The sequence below is a fragment of the Stegodyphus dumicola genome, chromosome 11 (assembly GCF_044657685.1).
Source record: "Stegodyphus dumicola isolate Sdum_Otavi_A_Nest chromosome 11, ASM4465768v1".
In the NCBI taxonomy this organism is placed as follows: domain Eukaryota; kingdom Metazoa; phylum Arthropoda; class Arachnida; order Araneae; family Eresidae; genus Stegodyphus; species Stegodyphus dumicola.
The window spans coordinates 115,180,922-115,200,173 of NC_140778.1; the positions used below are offsets into that span (position 1 = coordinate 115,180,922).

At 31.1% G+C, this 19,252-nt stretch overlaps 1 protein-coding gene across 1 annotated transcript in view; it reads right to left on the minus strand.

Annotated features, from left to right (window-relative positions):
- Window positions 1-18,951, minus strand: part of LOC118187283 (glutamate receptor ionotropic, kainate 2-like) — an 826,434-nt gene extending 807,483 nt beyond the window's left edge. Inside the window, exon 1 of the mRNA XM_085827114.1 lies at window positions 18,729-18,951. Coding sequence (XP_085683240.1) covers window positions 18,729-18,813 — 85 coding nt within the window. The 5' untranslated portion in view covers window positions 18,814-18,951. The remainder of the gene's footprint in view (window positions 1-18,728) is intronic.
- Between the last annotated feature and the right edge of the window lie 301 nt (window positions 18,952-19,252).

Genomic DNA, 19,252 nt, shown 5'->3' on the forward strand with positions numbered 1-19,252 from the left:
AAAAATCCCAGAATTGCAAATAAATGGCACTTCGCACACCCTTGACTTTATCTATATACACATCGACCTATTTCCACTTAAAAAGTAAAAGAAAATTGACAAAAATCCAATTGTTTTTAACACTTGTATAAAGCGGCAAACAAATAAGTGTGCGATTCTGCCCTTGATCGAGAATTTTTTTCAAAGAAAAGGCATCATTCATTATAGAAAATTATGTTTGAACAACCAACGAGATGAAATTATGCTTTAGCGATAACTCGGTAGTGAAATAGCGATGCAGGCATCCATTCAGTTATGTTTAGCAATTTTTATATAAATTATAATAATGATTTGGAATAATTATTTACTCTTATGCTTCCATTCAGTCATATTTAGCCGTTTTTATATAAATTATAATATAAAAAAGTATTATAGGAAATTAACCTTTCATCGAAATTAAAACATCATTATTAGATAGTTATTTACTATTATATTTCCTTTCTTGCGTTAGGGTTTCCGGAATTATTTTTGGCAGCACTGGCATCAACAATAGTATGGCGATTTTTTACGGCCCTCAAAACCGAATAGTACCTAAGAGGGGTAATAATTATTATTAATAATGACATACTAAGATAATAATAATTAATAATAATTATATAATAAGATAATTACATAATTAAATTGCTCCTAAAATTACACACGTTTTGTAAACCCACGTAAAATTTGCTAATTATCTACGGACAGTTGCAGATGGAAATAACCTTTTATTAATTTAATGCTATATGTCGTCGAAAATACAGAAGCCCAGTCTCAGCTTTCAGAATTAAAACTAAAGTATTGCAGGCTAATAAGATAAAATTTCAACGTTAAAATGTAACGTAAATATTTGCTGTTCCACTATTCAGGCAAACTTGCAAACAGCTATAAGTTTTATCATTTTAGCAACGTGTTAAATGGCGTTTAAGATCCCGTGTTACGTGAGCGAAATAAACGTTCTAGTTTGCAGATTAAATTTCAGATTAAAGCTTGCCTTAATTATTTGCTCAACAAATGTTAAAGTCAGTTTGCAAACAGTGATTTTCAGTATTATTTGAGAAAGGGATTCCAAAATGCTTTTAAAACATTAAATCCCCGAAAGAATATATATTTATCGTGTAAAATTAAATAAATATTTATTATTCTTGAATTCTCAAAAAAATTCGAGAATTTGAAATTTGTGTGTTTGATTAGTTATAAACATTTAACTGATTAACTACTATTTTACATCGTAAAATTCCTATCATAAAATTATTTCCAAACTTCGTGATGACTGAACTTATTAAAGTACATTTATTATCAAAACTGTAATCCAGAATTGTGCTTTTATATTATTTGTATTTCTTTGGCAAAGGGAATACTTCTGTATAAAATTCAGACTGGAAGCTTGGTTTGTTCAGTTTCTTATGGCAAAGCACACTAGGGCAATCTGCTTAAGGGGAGAGATGCCTTTGTGAAGAACTATCTAAGGGAAATGGCTCGAATACACCTTACACATATAGGAAACAACAAAAACACCGATGTAGCCAGTCCTTTCGCCTAGAATCGAGCCCAGGACGAATTTATCAGTCCTGAGTGACCGAGCGGTAAGCTCGGTCAGAGGTGGGCCTTCAAGCTGGAAGAGGAACGTTCCATGTGAAAGTTTAAAATTAGGCCAAACACCGAGCATATTTTGGCATAGATTTGAAGTAAAACTCTATCAATTTTCAGGTTTTCAGTAGCAAAAAATAAAAAAAAATAAAAATAAAAATAAAAATTCTGCTCTTTGCTCATAAATTTTTGCAGAAGGAATTTTTGTTCTCCTGAAGAAGAGAGAACTGTGTTTGAACACCCTCGAAATCAGTATAGTTTTATTGAATATCTACGCCAAACTCCGATTCCTGTTATGCCTAATTTTAAATAAAAGTAATTAAAGCTCACATTCTGCAACGCAACATCTAAAAACTTTGATATAGTGTTGTGTTCAACGGGTTCGTGGATTTGAAGTGATTGAGGACAACACTTGATGAAGAATCAAAACACAATTTATTCACCAGTATTACACAGGAGAATTCGAAAGATACATTCATAGCCTTCGAAAAACTACGATAAACACATTGAAGCAATCTGGAACACAGCCTCCAGGCTATAGCGGTGAAGACAGCTTCACGGCAGAGCACTAGAGCACAGCTCCCGAGTCGGTTGGGTCGCTGTGGAGCTAACCTCTCAACTCAAGGCACTACTACCGAACTCAGGACACTCTCGATACTTTGCTACTCTGCCTACAGGCATAGTATTTATAACTTTTGATGTGCCTTCGAGAACATTCTGGGGGGTACCAGTAAGAATTCATTCTAGAATGGTCTCGCTTGGTCTATGGCATATCGCCAAATGTCTCCAAATGAGCGATTTCGCCCGAATCTGGCAGCTCTGCGTTTCCTTGCTATTTTCTGGCAACCCTGAGCCCGCTTTGCAGGGAACCTATCTACCGCAGCTGGGTATTTCGTTATAATAGGCAATGAGCTTACATTTCTTAACTAAACATCACATTTCTCGTTTATACATAAAGTTCCTTTTACTACAGTTTGCAATCTTTACCATTCAGATTCTTTCAAAAAAGGTTTGAGTAAATAGGTGTAATCTACGTTATACACACTCATTTATTTAACGCATTTATAATAACGCTTAACGTATGAAATCCATGGTTATTTAATTCCTTCTTAAATAGATTGAATTTCCAGGAAATGAGCAAACAGTTAGAAATTAGATTACTGTAAATCTGCTAAATGAAGGTATTCTTTTGAAAACCAGCTCTCCGAAAATCATTTACTAAGCTGTTTAGCTGACGGAAATGCGTCGTGGCTTGTTATCATCAGATACATCAATGGAAAGTCAGAAAAAATAATGTATTAAGGCAGTGATGAGAAAACGTTTCCTGTGCGGTAGAAATCACCATTTCGTATGGACATATTAACGATTAGAGCTGCGTCATTTCCAATTGACTGCAAGCTATTTTCTCGATTATATGTTGCTTTTTTTTCAGATAGTGTAAGAATTTCAGGGCGTTTAGGGCAGTGAGTCAATATTAAGTTACTAATGGTATGATATATGATCCAAAAAGGAATAGAGTGTTGATAGTTCTTTGAAAAACTCGAAATGTGCAGCATATGAATAAAACAAATCGACAAGGTTTCTGCTGCAATCAACTATTCATTCAGTTAACAACAATCTATTCAGTGTTCAGTTACCAACGAACTTTTTCTCCAGATACAAGCGACAATTATGAAGGTTTGGTATTATGACTATAAGTGTTCTATGGAATATGAAAAACAATGAATTTAATAGGCCATACTGAAGACTGAAGGCAAATTGCTTAAAATACGTTTTAAATCAAAATCCCTAATAAATTCAGAACAAAATCCGAAAACAATTTAAAAACTGAACGCAGCATGGATCCATCTTTGTAAAAGCATATCGATCAGTGAGTAACGGAGTTCAAAACAACAAAACTCTGAAAATTACATGAGACATAGCTAAACCATTGGAAAAGTTATTTACATCCGAAGCTCATACAGCGTAGATAAGCCGTTATGAATTTTTTTAAATAAAAATGTCAGCTAGATTTCACGCATTATATTCAATGTAGATTGTCCGTCAACTCTTTCATATTCTGTTGCTGTCAGCTATTAACACAACATAACTAGGACCTCTAATGAGGTCCAACATTTGCCGAGTGATAGTGCCTGGATACTGGTAGTTCTGTCCGGGGTTCAATTCCCGACGAATGGGTTCGGTGCAGGAGGGTTTTCGTACTTTATCCATGTGTAACGTGTATACGACCCAGTTTCCGTAGAAAGTCCTTACAAAGGCACTCTTTCCCCAAAACTGATAACTCTGATAGCTTCCTGGTGCTTGCTATAATCAATTAAAACAAACCAAACCAAGACCTCGAATGAGACGTAATGGATGAACGCAGTGGTCACACCAGTTTCTTGAAATTACCTCCTGTTAATATTTCCTTCAAGGTGTTCTTAATGCCTATAATACAAAGACAATATCTCCCATTGTTTGACAACATACTGAGAAACAGCTGTGTATGAGGGATCACTGAAGGTAAATTAAAGTTTTATGTCTCGCCAAGTGGCAACACCAGACAATGAGCTCTGTATTTTTTCCCGTTCTTCTCTTCCGATAATAATTCCAGGATTTTTTGTAAGTAAAAGAAACATATTTTCATCGAGGGGTAAAATTTCAGAATGCTTGAAAACTTTATAAAGTTTGGAGAAACGATTCTAAAAGCGAAAATGTTCTTTTCGCGAATTTGGCAAATTTGTTCTTATTTATACATGCGTTTATCATTTGCGTGCGGTTTATAAATAAAATATAAATTTTAGTCATCTGCTCTTTATGCAGATGCTCTTTATTTTAAATTCGAGAATATTATTGTCATTCAGTTACGTCTTTATCGCGTTTCATTTCAAGCTCTTAAACAAACAATAATACAATACAACAAATACTGTTACTATTACGTACTCAGAGAATCGATGAAATCGATAGTTTAAAGGAAAGTTGTTACTAATTACTGTCTGTAGCCATTTTTTTCAAGGTCCACAGCGTCTGACTGATAAATTCGATCCTAGAAGTTTGCGAACGCAGTATGCACTTCAAACTTCCAAATATATTGATTTTTATTTTATTTTAGTTAAGTTAAAATATTTAAAAAGACTGTGCGGAGACATTCGTTCATGGAAATAAGCCAGTTTCCCTTTGAACATTAAAGAATGCACAGAAAGTTTCTGCAATGTTTCTACATATAAGCAAGATACTTTTCTGTTGGATCTGTATTATGCATATCCCTAGGAGCTGAGAATGTTATTATGGAGATTTCTCACTACAGGGAGAAGTTTTATTCTCTTGTTTGTCTCAAAAGTTTTCGTGTATAGAAGTTACTTTTGATATTGACTTGGCTAAGCATGGCGAAGTGCAAATCTACATTTTTAATACTTTTAACAAACCTTCATTTACTAAATGAAAGCTCAAAATAGTACATATACATTCAAATATTGAAATAGAAAAAATAACACTTATCGTATAGCTTCAGATTATGAATATAATTACTTTTTTAAATTCAGATTTGCAAAATGCAAAGAACGCTTTCATACCCTCATAATATAAAAATAATGCAAGTATAACTTTTTAACAATATTATTGAAAATAGGCTTAATGCTTCCTGACAAGGAATATGTTTTCTCTGATCAACAAGTAAGTATAGGCCACGAGAACAAAAGTAAATATAAAAAATTCAAAAACATTAATGAATTGTTGTAGTACGAAGAAAATAAACATGATGACACCAATAGAGAAACGAAAATTTCAGAAAACCCATGGAAAACTAAAAGGTTTAAAGACATAGAATTAAACGTTATATTAACTCATATCATTTCCTTTTGCGAACATGGAAAACTAACAGAATATATATTCATTATTCATATTAAAACTTTTTGATTATTTTGAAAGAGGAGAAACTATAATTAAGGTATGAGGTTTATTTTAACTAACACGTTAATTTTGTGTTAATTCTTTTCTACTATTTCTGTGCCTTCCATCAACCTTTAACAAATACAAGCTGAATTTAAATAGCTAGCGAATTTCTAGTTTAGGGAAAGTACTGTGGCAACAACCTATTATAGAATATTAGCTTTAGACAACGAAACTCCACACTAGACGCCCTGCGAATTTCATGAGTGAATTTTATATCTGTTGTAGAGTTACAGGCCTGTTAGGCTCAGCCGTGTTATTTAGTGGAGATTGTTTTTCTGTATATTTCAGCATGTTTATTATGGAAGCCCTGCAAGTAGCGGTGACTAATATTAAGAATTTGTTAAACTTTATTTTTAGTACAAAACGTAATAACAAATTTCAGTTAAGTTTTCGCCTGTTCGATCTATTAGTATAGCTGTTACATGTCTGTAGTTTTGTGAAAAGGATAATTCATCGGATCAAGGAAGGTTAATTATATATAATTAAATGTTTATTTCTGTTTTGTATGTTTATCTGTATCTTGTATGTTTGTTTACTTCTTGTATGTTAATCTGTGTCTTCCTTGTATCTTTATAGAGTTAATTAAGTTTAACCTTGCAAAATGCTTAACAATAATGAGTTGTTGACGGTTAATTGTTTAAGAAAGGCTTTCTTGGAGGAATATATAAACAACATTATGTCGCATTCTGATTGCATAATGGTAAACCTAAAAAAACACTCTCACAGAGAATTCATTTGTAGTAATTGGAGACAGGATAGAATTATAAGTGTTTAAAAGTATCATCCGCTTGATCATTAGTAGGAATAATAATGACGAGCTATCGATGCAAATCGAGTTTCCTTCTTTGTAACACATGACGAAGTTTACAGATTACCTAAATTGGTCAGTAAAATATCGCTATATTGCGAATGTCAGCAAACTTTCTTAACATCCGCACTGTAATCTAGCTGTCTTATCATGAGTTAATGCAAAGTACAATATACTAATGCTTATGTAATTAAGCATTATTATACTATGTACTGACATTTAGTTTAATATTTTGTTACCTCCAGTATTCAAAGTACTAGTTACCTGATGAGATTAATTTGTTTTTATTTGTCAACTGTAATGCTATTTAAATAAAATTCACTCACGTAAAACTTTTGAAATAAAATTTTTGCGTTTCGTTTGGCGAAACTGCTGCGACCATTTCGTCACAGCTGACTAATAAATCAAAATCAAGTTATAATGCATGAAGGGTTCATTGTCCTTAAGCAAAAGAAACTGGAAACCAAACAAAACTCCGTGATTTTAACAAATTTGTTCCATGAAATATTTCTTTAAAAAGATCGAGAGAGATGCACTTAATCTCCATGTATCCGAACTCATCCTATAACAAACCATACTGTAGAGAGATTTTACTGTATCGTTCTTAGCTATGCCATGTATTATTATTTTGCTTATCATACCTTTTTAGTCCAAAGGGGCAATTAGCCCTGAAGGACTATTAATTTCGTTTTGACATTTTGCGTTGAAAACATTAAAAGTCTGTATCACTTTCAAATCGTTGCCACTATATGTTATCGCCTTGTCTTATATTTCAAGAAATTAAATGATGAAGAATCTACATTAAATGTATGTATGTTTCCGGTATTGTGATAATACAACGGTACCTAGAGCCATCAAAATTTGAATAACGTAATTTTCCATAGAATATGGGCATGTGGAAGCGCTAATTTGAATTTGAAATTTGTTTTATTGTCGATTTCATATTTTGTAACCCTTTAACGAATTTTTTGATTAAAAAATTAAACAAATTCAAAGCGAACAATGGCAACACTGTACGAAAAAAAATTTTATCTCCAGCGCGGGAGACTGCATCGGAAATTCTAAAAATATACTCATTTTAAAATTAATTTGGGATATTGCTATAGCTGAATTTTATAGTTCGAGTACGTAGAACGTGATATCTAATAAATAAAGGTAACACACAAAACGTTAAAAAAAGCACCTTTGGACGTAATTTAAAATCTGAAAACTTTCATATATTTTTTTTTTATTTGTCTGCCTTCACTTTACTATGTCTATTTTAACAAATATTCGCATAGAGAAGCAATTCGCTCAGAGATCGGGCAATCAATTTATCTGCAAAACATAGGGTGACCATACTTTAAAAAAAGGAAAACCAAAAATGACAGAAAGTATTCTGAAACACAAAAATATTGATTGAACTTACGATTGTTTTTCAGTAGCAAAATCCAAATATATATTTAGATACATTTAGAGTTGAGCAATTGATCGTAACAATTGTATTAAGAGTTGGAGTATTTAATTATGGCAAACCACACTAGGGCTATCTGCCTAAGGGGAGGAATGCCTTCGTATAGGACTTTCTAAGGGAAACTGGCTCGTATACACATGGGGAAAACCACGAAAACGCCCATGCAGCCAGCCCGTTCGCGGGATTCGAACCTCGGACGGAACTACCAGTGTTCAGCGACTTTACCGCTCGGCCGCTGGTGGGCTACAATTGTATTAGGAAATTTTCTTAGTTGCAGTTATCTTACATAGAATTTTCGTCTGTCAATAACCCTATCATAAACTTCTTGCATTTCATGATTCGAGTTTGCATCAAAATTTAGCGGTTTTTATTCTCTTAGTTTTTAACTCAAAGTTGTCCTTTAGCCTCATGCATATTAAATATTGTTATATTACTAAATATGCTTTCAACAAGTGCTGCATTTTCTGCATTCCGAGAAGTGATGGACTCTATAGTATTGTGGAAAATTTCGAATATCCAGGCATCTTTCGCTCATTTCAGGAAAACTGTATGCACTTCTCTTAGGCATGTGAATGTTCTCTTCGATCCAGAAGCATTCAAACTGACTTAAAGTTTTTATAATTCTTCGCAAATTAAAAATAACAATACTAATCAAAACATAGAACTCCAAATATTTATCTTAAAATTCATAATAGTCATAATCATTAACAGATTATGAACAATAGCATATGATTGGTTTATAAACCCACATAATAGCATTTCTCAAAACTACTAATCGGAATCCCGAGCCAAATAGTTATCTTAAAATCATATGCATTTACAGATTATGAACAATAATGTATGATTAGTTTATAAACCCATGTAATAGCTTTTTATGAAAAGCAAAACCTTTTTTTTTTCTTTTTTGCAAACTGAAAATACCCATACGGATCGAAATCTCGAACATCAAGTATGCCAATTAGTGATCTTAAATAGTCATATGCACTTGCAGATTATGAACAATAATATATGATTCGTTTATAAACTCGTATAATAGGTTTTACCAGAACTATATTTTTTGATAATAACATTACTAATAGAAATCCCGAACATCAAATATGCCAAAGAGCTATCTTAACATTTATAATAGACATATGCACTTAGAGATTGGGAACAACAGTATATAATTGGTATATAACCCATATAATAGTTTTTATCAAAACCGTAACAAAGCGGCCAGTTTTTAGCGAAACGTAAGGAAGGCCGGGAAGTTGGTACTGGAACTAGGAACCTGATAGTACATATGGCATTTGAGTTAGCTTTCGCCATAAATCTTAAGGTTGTGGCCTGAAGCTCTAAATTTAAAACATATAAGCGTAAAAGGCTCTCCAGTTCATGTACCTTTATGTTTTTTACGTATCTACACTCTCCTTAGGTATGCATCGTAACTTACACAAGCTCTTCGAACAACGCACCTGATGAAAAGTAAACATTAATTTTCTAAGGAACATTGTGGTAAAATGCTGATTCGCCGGTGCCTGTCACGTGAGTGGGCAGACCTCGGCAGCTGTTTCTTGCAGCTCCTGTTAGTATAAGCGTAAATAAGCACATTACGATGAAGATAAAAAACCTGAATGCAGTGTTCATGAATCTGAGATAACACATTTGTAGATTGCGGATTGGCTGGTGCCTGAGACAGGCGATACTGTTCAAAGTGATACGTACGATTAACTTATAGCCGATAGACCGGCAAATAAAGGATACCAAATATTCTCTCATAATCAAATAATGATTTATATCTTCTTCAAGTTCAAAATATTTTACGCCATAATATAATCGTAAGTAATGAACCGATACATTATGCTTTAATTTAATACGATTTAAGTGCTTTAAATATGCATGCTAAATGCTTTCAAAATCCAGAGAGGAGAAATTTAAAATTATTTAATCATAAATTCTTTAGTAAACGTTAAACGTGAACCTTAAGCATGCTCTCGATTCACCCTCAGTTTACTGCGCTTAGAAATGAAATAGGCTTTAGTTAATAGTATTAGATGGTGCATAACTTAGTTATAATATTTATTCATAAAGTATATAGTACGTCCTGTCCATGATTTATCATGGACAGGGGGAATTATGATGGGAAAATTATTCATTCAGGGGAAATGATGATGAATTAGTAACTGATATATCTCAAAATGTTAAATCAGATATACAATAGGTATAAAGTTTATAACATAAATTGAGGATAAAGCTATATTCATTAAGCAAAAAGCTTCCTTAAACGAATTTTAAAATCAGTAGAACATAGAAATGCTATTTATATTAAATACAGGAGAAATAACAATACTTTTTTGCAACTGCATAACTATGCCACTCTTAATTGCATTTTTAATGAAATTAATAGTCATCAGAACATTAATCCAAAACGCTGGATGTTACGTTAGATCAGAATTCTATACCATATACCTAGTTCTGCTATAAATAGAAACAAAATAAATCATTTCATGTGATTTTCATACGAATATATATGGTACGCTTTAAATTCTGACGCATTAAAAAATGTGCAATATACAACAAAACATTAGCGTACTGTACATAATATGTGATTTGCGCCCGAAGACTTATCTCAGAAGTACATGTTTCTCAGAGAAGTCAAGGGAAAATTAGGAATATTTTAGTGCAAATATTTAACACTGTGGGGATAACAGCGTAAAAAACAGCGCAATTAAATTCTTTAAAACACAGTGTACGCTTGAGAACTCCTGTTAAGTGGTTGCATTATTAGTAGTATTCTATATTAGCAAACGCAAACTAATAAATGCCATATATGTTCCTAATTTCGCTCATTCTGTTTTATCATAGGATAATAAGTGTCTCCTATCAGTGAAAATTTGAACTAAAAGGAATTAAATGGGAGCTGAATTAGTTGAATGAGAAATATATATCTCTAATGAAATTCGAGGAAATAAGTTTAAATGAAATGCAGCAAAAAGTGCGTACAATTTAATAGGCGTTACAAGGATATGATCTATTATGGGCAAAACGCGTACCTTATGTCTGAAACTTTCTACTCAGCTGATAGATCCTCAAGTGCAAATCGCATTCTGATTGAAATTCTGATTGATTCTGATTCGCATTTGTTGAAACTTTAAGACTTTCTAAAACGTTTCCGCACTTATGAAGCACCGTACATTCACCGTATATTCATAGATTTACTTAAAAATATGCTGTTACAATATTTTTAGTTTCTTCCATGCGTCGTTTTTTACGATGATGAGCTATAAAAATAATACCTTTTTAATGCTTCATTCATTCCCTAAACCTTAAATAAACGAACTTTTCTACTTCAGTTAGGTGCGAATCTGTAAAAATTCTTAAACGTTTACGTCTTTCATTTGCCTTAAATACCAAACAGTAACAATAAAAGGCGAATTTTTAGTTCACGTTAATTATACAGATGGTAAATCCTTCAGATCATGCATGAGAATTGCAACTGATGGAATTCCAATCGTCTGCAACACCTGTTCGTTTATTCCCAAACGCATTGCTTGTATTGGTTAAATAAAGAGATTTATATTTGAAACTTAGCATTCATTATCGTTTGATTTAGAGTTTGAAAACCAAATATTACAAGTATTTTATATTGTTGATTTCCTAATGGTCTATATAATTATCAATTATCCACTTTGCTTCGTTTATATGTTTTGTGTTTGAAACTTAAATCTGATTATCCTTTGACTTACAGGTTGAAAACGAGATATTACAAGTATTTTCTTTCCTAGTGGGCTGCATAATTATCAATTATCCACTCTCCTGCATTTATACGTATTTAGTTTGAAACTTAAGACTGATTATCTTTTGATTTAAAGTTAGAAAACCAGATATTACAAATATTTTTCCTCTTTCCTGCACTCATTTGTGAGTTATTTATCAAAACAATACAATCCTTTCTCTAAACTATTTGTCATCATCTATTTTTTCTTTTGTCTACCGTTATTCCAGTACATTGATGATAAAAATTCAGCGCTTTTATTGTACTATGCTTTTTGAATTATCAACCATTGAAGCAGACGTCTTCGGTATCCGATACTTTAAAATTATATGAAAGAAATGCTTTCTTTCAACTTCACCTTTAAAAGTTAAACATCTATCAAATGTCACCTCAGAAGTCACCCTAAGCTTGTCTGAATACTAAACATAATTTCTCGAATGTGCTTGACAAATACTTCCTTCAGTGTATTCTTGCTAATTATTTTTAATAATTACTCTTTTAGTACGTGTTCAGTTTTGAGTATTAACTGAAAAGCCAAATTCTGATATCGTGTTGAAATAAGCAATATTGGCCGGTGCTATGTGGGACGTAATAATAACATAGATTAAATGGTGAAATATTTGGCACATTTTTAAGGGCTTGTTTTAAAGGAACGATCATTAAAATCAATGACTATGAAGAATGGTTATTGCATTAGAATGAAAGATTGTAGAGAAGTCCGGCTTCTTCATTTTAACCAAGCGCACACATTTTCTGATTTACCCTCTTCTTCCACGGTCACCATTTCAGTTACAACATTGTATGCAGAGTGCGTATGATGAATATCCTACTTGGCTTTCTTCCAAGTCCTGTTTTCTAAATGCTTTCAAGCTACATTAGTTATGAGGATAATTAAAGAGACGTTCTAATCTCACAATGTTTGAATTTTAAATTATAGTTTTTTATAGGAATTATTTCTGCATTTCAATCTATTTCAGCGTAGGTCTCTCTTCTTCAAAGACCAAAATTATTCTGTATGATTATCTTGAAATACGACATTTAATAAAATTAATTAAATTAAACCAGTGATACAGAAGAGATAAGCGATAGTTCTGTACCAAAGATATGGCGTGTACGATTTAAAAAATCTTATCTAGCTACTGTAATTCTTTCTTTTCAATTTTGTGCAATAGAAATTGCTTCCGTCCTTTTTATTACTCACATGTTTTTGATTTCATTTAGTTTAATGACGTGTTAATAATAATACGGTGGCTATATCTTTTTGTCATGAAGAAGTAGGAACCTAGACTATTTCTCTTGAAATACTTAGAAGATTTCTATGAATCCTCTGTGAAGGCGAAATATTTTCGCCTTCTTTTAAAATAAAAAAAACCTGTCGAGAATTAAAAAATTCTTTAATTGAGCATTTTTAACAACATTAAAAATTATTATTATTTCCAAAATTAATATTCATGATAATTAAACTGCAATATAATGTATTCGTTTTAAATAAAACAAATGTATATTAAAAGTTTGAACAATAAAGCAATTGTTTGATTATTTCAAACTCTGAACATCTAATTGAAGCACAATAATGTTCTGAGACGGGGTAGGAAAATCATAAACAATAAAAATTAATTCTTGCTCAATGCTGTAAATGTGGTATTCCGTCAATAAGTAGATAATGGAAATATCAAAACATTATATATTTGATAACTTATATCATATACAGATAGATGGGCATTAAAAATTAGCAACAATATCAATAATAAAATTAAAACAGAACTCCAGATATCCAAATTGCGATTACTGAGATCACTTACTTTTCTCACTTCTAAGGAAAGCATTTTTATTTTGATAATTTAATTAAGTGCCTTTATGTTTTTCATTGATTTCAACGATACGGAAATGATACAGTGCAATACGTTTAAAAAATTATGGGAATAGATAATTAAAACTTATTAATATATATTCTATTGTTATTATATATATATTTCATAATTTTACACAAGTAAGAAAGTAATATCCTAGCTTCATTTTTATTGAGTATAAATTATTTAATTATTCGCTTTTTTATTGAGAATGAAATATTTACAGTATTTCTTTAATTGTGACCAGTCTCACGTGTAAGACGATTTCCCATGCTGAAAGTTCTTTCCAAGGAGTAAATCTCGCAATCTTTCACAAGAAAGGTAAACTAATTGATCTAAACATTACACTATGAAATAAAACAGAAAATAAATAAATAAATTTAACACACAAAATGTTAATTATAAAAAGGTGTTACACTGGTATATTAAATATCACGTTCTTCGCACTTAAACCACCACATAGAATTCAATTCAACAGCAATATAAAATATATGACCACCAGCGGCCAAGCGGTAAATCGCTTAACACTGGTAGTTCGGTCCGACGTTCGAATCCCGCGAACGGGCTGGCTGCATGGGCGTTTTCGTGGTTTTCCCTATGTGTAGTGTGTATACGAGCCAGTTTCCCTTAGATAGTCCTCCACGAAGGCGTCCCTCCCCTTAGGCAGATAGCCCTAGTGTGCTTTGCCGTAATCTCAATAAACCAAACCTAAACCAAACCATAAAATATATAAAAACAGCATTTCATTAGAATTTCCGATAGATAGTCTCTCGCGCTCGAGATAAAAATGATTTATTTTGTACAGTGTTGCCATTGCTCGCTTTGAAATCGTTCAGTTTGTTAATCAAAATTTCCTTAATGTTTTACAAAATGTGAAACAGATAATAAAAAAAAATCTTAAATTCACGATTCGGTCTTCCAGGTAACCATATTCGGGAGGAAAATTACGTTATTCAAAATTTGATGGCTTTGGGTACCATCGTTTTTTCAAGATGCGAGAAACAAAACTACATTCATGCACATTCTCCTTTATTTAATTTTTTTAATAATACAGGGAGATAATATTTGGTGGCAACAACTGCAAAAGTGATTCAGCCGTTTAGTGATTCAACTCAAAATCCCGTTTCGAGATTAATAGCCCTTTTGAGCTGAAGATCCTTTGGGTTGAAATCTGAAGGGTTTCAGATTTTAACATTTGCCTTAAAGGTTTTGTTAATGTTTTTTACACTCTCGCTCAGCTCGTAGTCTACCAGGCTGCTGTTAAACTCACGCCTATTAATTCATTTTTTGTCTTTTTAACTTCATCATTAAACATTATTTTATTCGCAAACAGTAAAATTACAAAAAGCAGCAGAGCAGTGTACGCTTAGAATTTCGGATGCAGCAACTTAACGCTGACAACAATTTTTTTTTTTTCAGTTTATCATATCAATGTTCAGTTTTCTTACTAAGGTGGTTTTACAAAACATTTTTGTCTTTTTATTATTAATGTCTTGAGTGTTTATTTAGTAAATTTCTTGACGTTTACAGTATACAAAATTCAACATCAAAATCTCAAAATATTTAAAAACATCATATGTTTAGAAGTTCTGACAGAGAATCTCGCACGCTGGAGATTAAAGTGTACAAGTGGGTTTTTTTACCCCCCCCCCTTTTTTTATTGCCACTGCTCGCTTTGAAATCGTTGAGTTTCTTAATCAAAAATTCGTTAAAGATTTACAAAATATGAACTATTTCATAAAACAAATTCGAAATTCAAAATTCTGTTTTCCAGGTGCTCACGTTCGGGTTATTTAAAATTTGATGGTTCTAGGTACAGTTGTCTTTTCAGAATATGGTAAAAATGTATACATTCATGCAGATTCTTCATCATTTAATTTCTTTAAATATAATACTATGCGATAATATTTGACAACAATTTTAAAAGTGATACAACGCATTTTGGTGCTTCGACTCAAAATGTAGTTTCAAAACTAATATCCAATTCGGAGCTGACGTGTTTTATGAGCTAATAAATATTTTTGATTAAAAACTAAGCGACAACTGATAAATTATCATAACTGATTTTTAAAACTTAGGATATGCCAAAAGACTGATATGTTTTTATTCATGGCGTACACTTTATTTTTGATTAACCTTATTTAATATAAAGGATATTTTAATGTAAAAATTAAAAACGATTCTGCATTCCGACTACTATTGCAATTTCTTTATTTAACTTTAGTTCAGTAAAAACAAGTTGTCCAACTTCAAATTGAGTCCAACGTCATATACAAATATAAAAATAATTTCCTTAATTTGTTTTAGTTTGGATAAAACTGAATTATGCTCTTAGAAAAGTGAAAAGAATTTCAAGATTAAGGATGTATAATATTAAATTTTTAAGAAAAAGGCTATTTTATAATATCTTTAATGAGATAAAATTATATTTAAATGTAAATCATTTTATTGAGATGACATAGAGAAAATAAAAGACATTTCGTAAATTACGTTGCATCTAATATGTAGCTCATTTAGAGAAAATAAAAGGCATTTCGTAAATTACGTTGCATCTAATATGTAGCTCATTTATAGAAAATAAAAGACATTTCGTAAATTACGTTGCATCTAATATGTAGCTCATTTAGAGAAAATAAAAGGCATTTCGTAAATTACGTTGCATCTACTATGTAGCTCATGTAGGGAAAATAAAAGACATTTCGTAAATTACGTTGCATCTAATATGTAGCTCATTTAAAGAAAAAAAAATTCAATCCTATTATACGAATTTTCTGAATATCTCGCTGGTCAATTACTGCATTTTTTTTAATGTGAATACTTGGATCAGACTGTTCTATTCCAAAATCTTTGCACATGGAATTCCGCTCTATTTTAAGATGTAAAATATTAAATTTTATAATTGATTATTACTAATACCTGAATTTCTTTTTCACTTTAAAAATATCTTTTAAAACTTTTCAATCGTTTAAAAAACTTTTGATAGAATTTAGACGTTATCCATACTTTTATAACAACTAAATATAAAAAGTTGTTTATACTTAGTCAAAGTAAACTTAGAAATTTTCTTAACCGCTTTTCAAAGCTTTTAATGCATCAGACGTTTTTTAAATGTATTTTGAATAATTTTACATTTAACATTGTTCTAATAAATTTGTGCTAATTTTGCATAATGAAACTCGGCAACGTCAAAAACAAATCAGCGCCAAACGATATATTGGCGAGATAGGATTCTTCCTATATTCTGATGCAGAAATATTAAAGATTTCGTTCTAACGTTGTATTTGTGCTTCATTCTTTCAACATGTTTCCTTTTTTCGTGGAATATTATTACTGATAATATCGCATAAAAGATGTTTAGAACTTATAAATGAGTTTCTTATAAGTTCTTTATTTCAACACTTCGGTTTAAATATTTTGTAAAGACTGTTAACTTTGATTTGTATTCTATTTGTGCTCTATCTAAGCAAACATTGTAACTTGTTAAATAAAGGTTTAGTAATTATTGTAACTTATTATTCTTTAATAAAACTGTGCTAAATAGAGGATAAGGTATTCAAACCCTTTAACTATGTTTAAAACACGACATATCAAACATTTTAATGTAATGACATGCATTAAAATATTAAATTTATGCATAAAATAATTAAATATATTAAAATGTACACATAAATAAAATATTTTAAATACATGAAATATTAATTTACATTTAACATTTTAATGTAATATTTAATATTTTATTTTATTATTATTTAATATTTTAATATAAATTTTACTATTTTAATGCAATTTGAAAGTTAAACCTTTTACCTTCAAACTCAATCCGTTTAAAGTTTATTAATATACATTAGAATAAAAATTTGCGCTTATGAGCTTGGTAACAAGTGTAGGGAATTTCGATTTTTAAGTTAATTTGAAATTTTTCATTCACTGTTAGTACTAAGGATGAAAATACATAAAATAAGGTTCTCAGCAAAGTATTAGAATATACCATTACTGCGTTTTTTGTCGTAAAGGAAAAAATATTAAAAAGTATTTTTAGTAGCAGTTGTAACAACAAAGTAGCGAAATGTGAAACTAAAAAAAAATTAAATGTGACAAAATGAGTACATAGTTAAATTTTAAGTTCTTTTTATAAATTCACAATAAAATTAATGAACACGAAAAAAAATTAAATAATTGCATCATTAAAATACAATGAAATATAATCAAAATTCCACAGGTTTTTATTTCAAACATAATCAAAATGTAAGCAATGAAATATATTCAAAATTCCATGCGTTTTTATTTCAAATTTAATCCAACTACCATGTTTTTTTTTTCAAAGTTTTAAATCTAGGATTACCAATATATATATACGATTAAAATTTAATCTAAATTATTTCAAGATAAAAACTGATCATTTGTAAATAAATACTTAACGAATTAAATAAAACTACATCACCGAAAATAGTACGATATCAGACATACACCCAAAATATTTCAAATAGCATTAACCATGCAGTATTTTATAGACGATTATGATTTCTTGTTGATAATACAAAGGATAAAATACTGAAAACAGAAGAAATTTAATCGCATTCCACAATAATTTGAATTACTTGACAACAAAACAAGCAAAATACGAAGTAATATAAAATCTGTACATATACTTTAAATTTATGCTTCAGTACACAAAAAATTAAAAATTAATATAACACGTCAAACTTGTCATTCTCAGCAGCCACACACGTGAAACAAGTGACAGCATTTGTGAAAGTCAATTGTTTATCATTTACATACTACCAATTACGAAGCAAATTAACGTTACCAATTTTGTGTTATGAATACACACTTCATTATTAACGCATTAATGTGTTAAGGAATTTTAAATATTTACTGAATTAAATCCAAAAGTTCACCCGAAATTAGAACAAAAAGTTCATCATTAACATATATACAATCTATATTATTTTAGACAATGAATTTTAGACAATAGACAATGAAGATTATATATTTATATATAATCTTCATTGTCTATTTCAATAATTCTCAGTAGCCACATACGTGAAACAAATGACAGTAGGAGTCAAATAATTATCAGTTAGAATGCTACCAATTACAGAGCAAATTAACATTACTAATTTTATATTATGATTACACACTTCATTATTAATGCATTAATGTGTTAAGGAATTTCAAATATTTGCCTAGTTAGTTCCAAAAGTTCTTCCAAAATTAAAACCAAAAATTCATCATCAACGTGTATACGATATATATTGACTGCTATGAAACCTTCCGTTCAGGTTGATTTAACTCCTGTATTGAGAAAAATATCCAAATATTACTCACCAATCCGAATAGTTTCTGGCAGTTCACGAGATTTTTGACAATAGCCAACCATCAACACACTAAAGAAGAACCAGACCCCAGCCATGGTCCACTTTAGCAACAAAAGCGCGCAATCATTCTTCGTCCATAGGCAAGACAGCGAATCCTTCGAAGCGCGTCGCGTCCAGCTGAGGGCTCCAGCTCCCTTCTGCAAATGGACGCAGAGGAGGTGGAAGATCGGGGGATCGTGGAAGTGGTGGCAAGGGGATGAGGATACCGACGGATGAGAGGCAGGAGCATGCGCAGTCGTCATCTCACTGAGAAGAGTGGATTGGGCGCTTTTTGAAGAAATTTTTGCTTTTCTACAAGCTAGTGTCTAGGACGCACTTTCCTCTGAAGTGTAATTTATATATGCTTTTCCTTCAAAAACAAGAGTGGGATTGGGGATATCTGTGGCTGCAGAAAGCATGAGGCAAGTGAAGCTTACAGGCAGTATATGAAGAGAAATAAATCAATGGTTTATGTTTTCTTTCAGCATCCAGTTG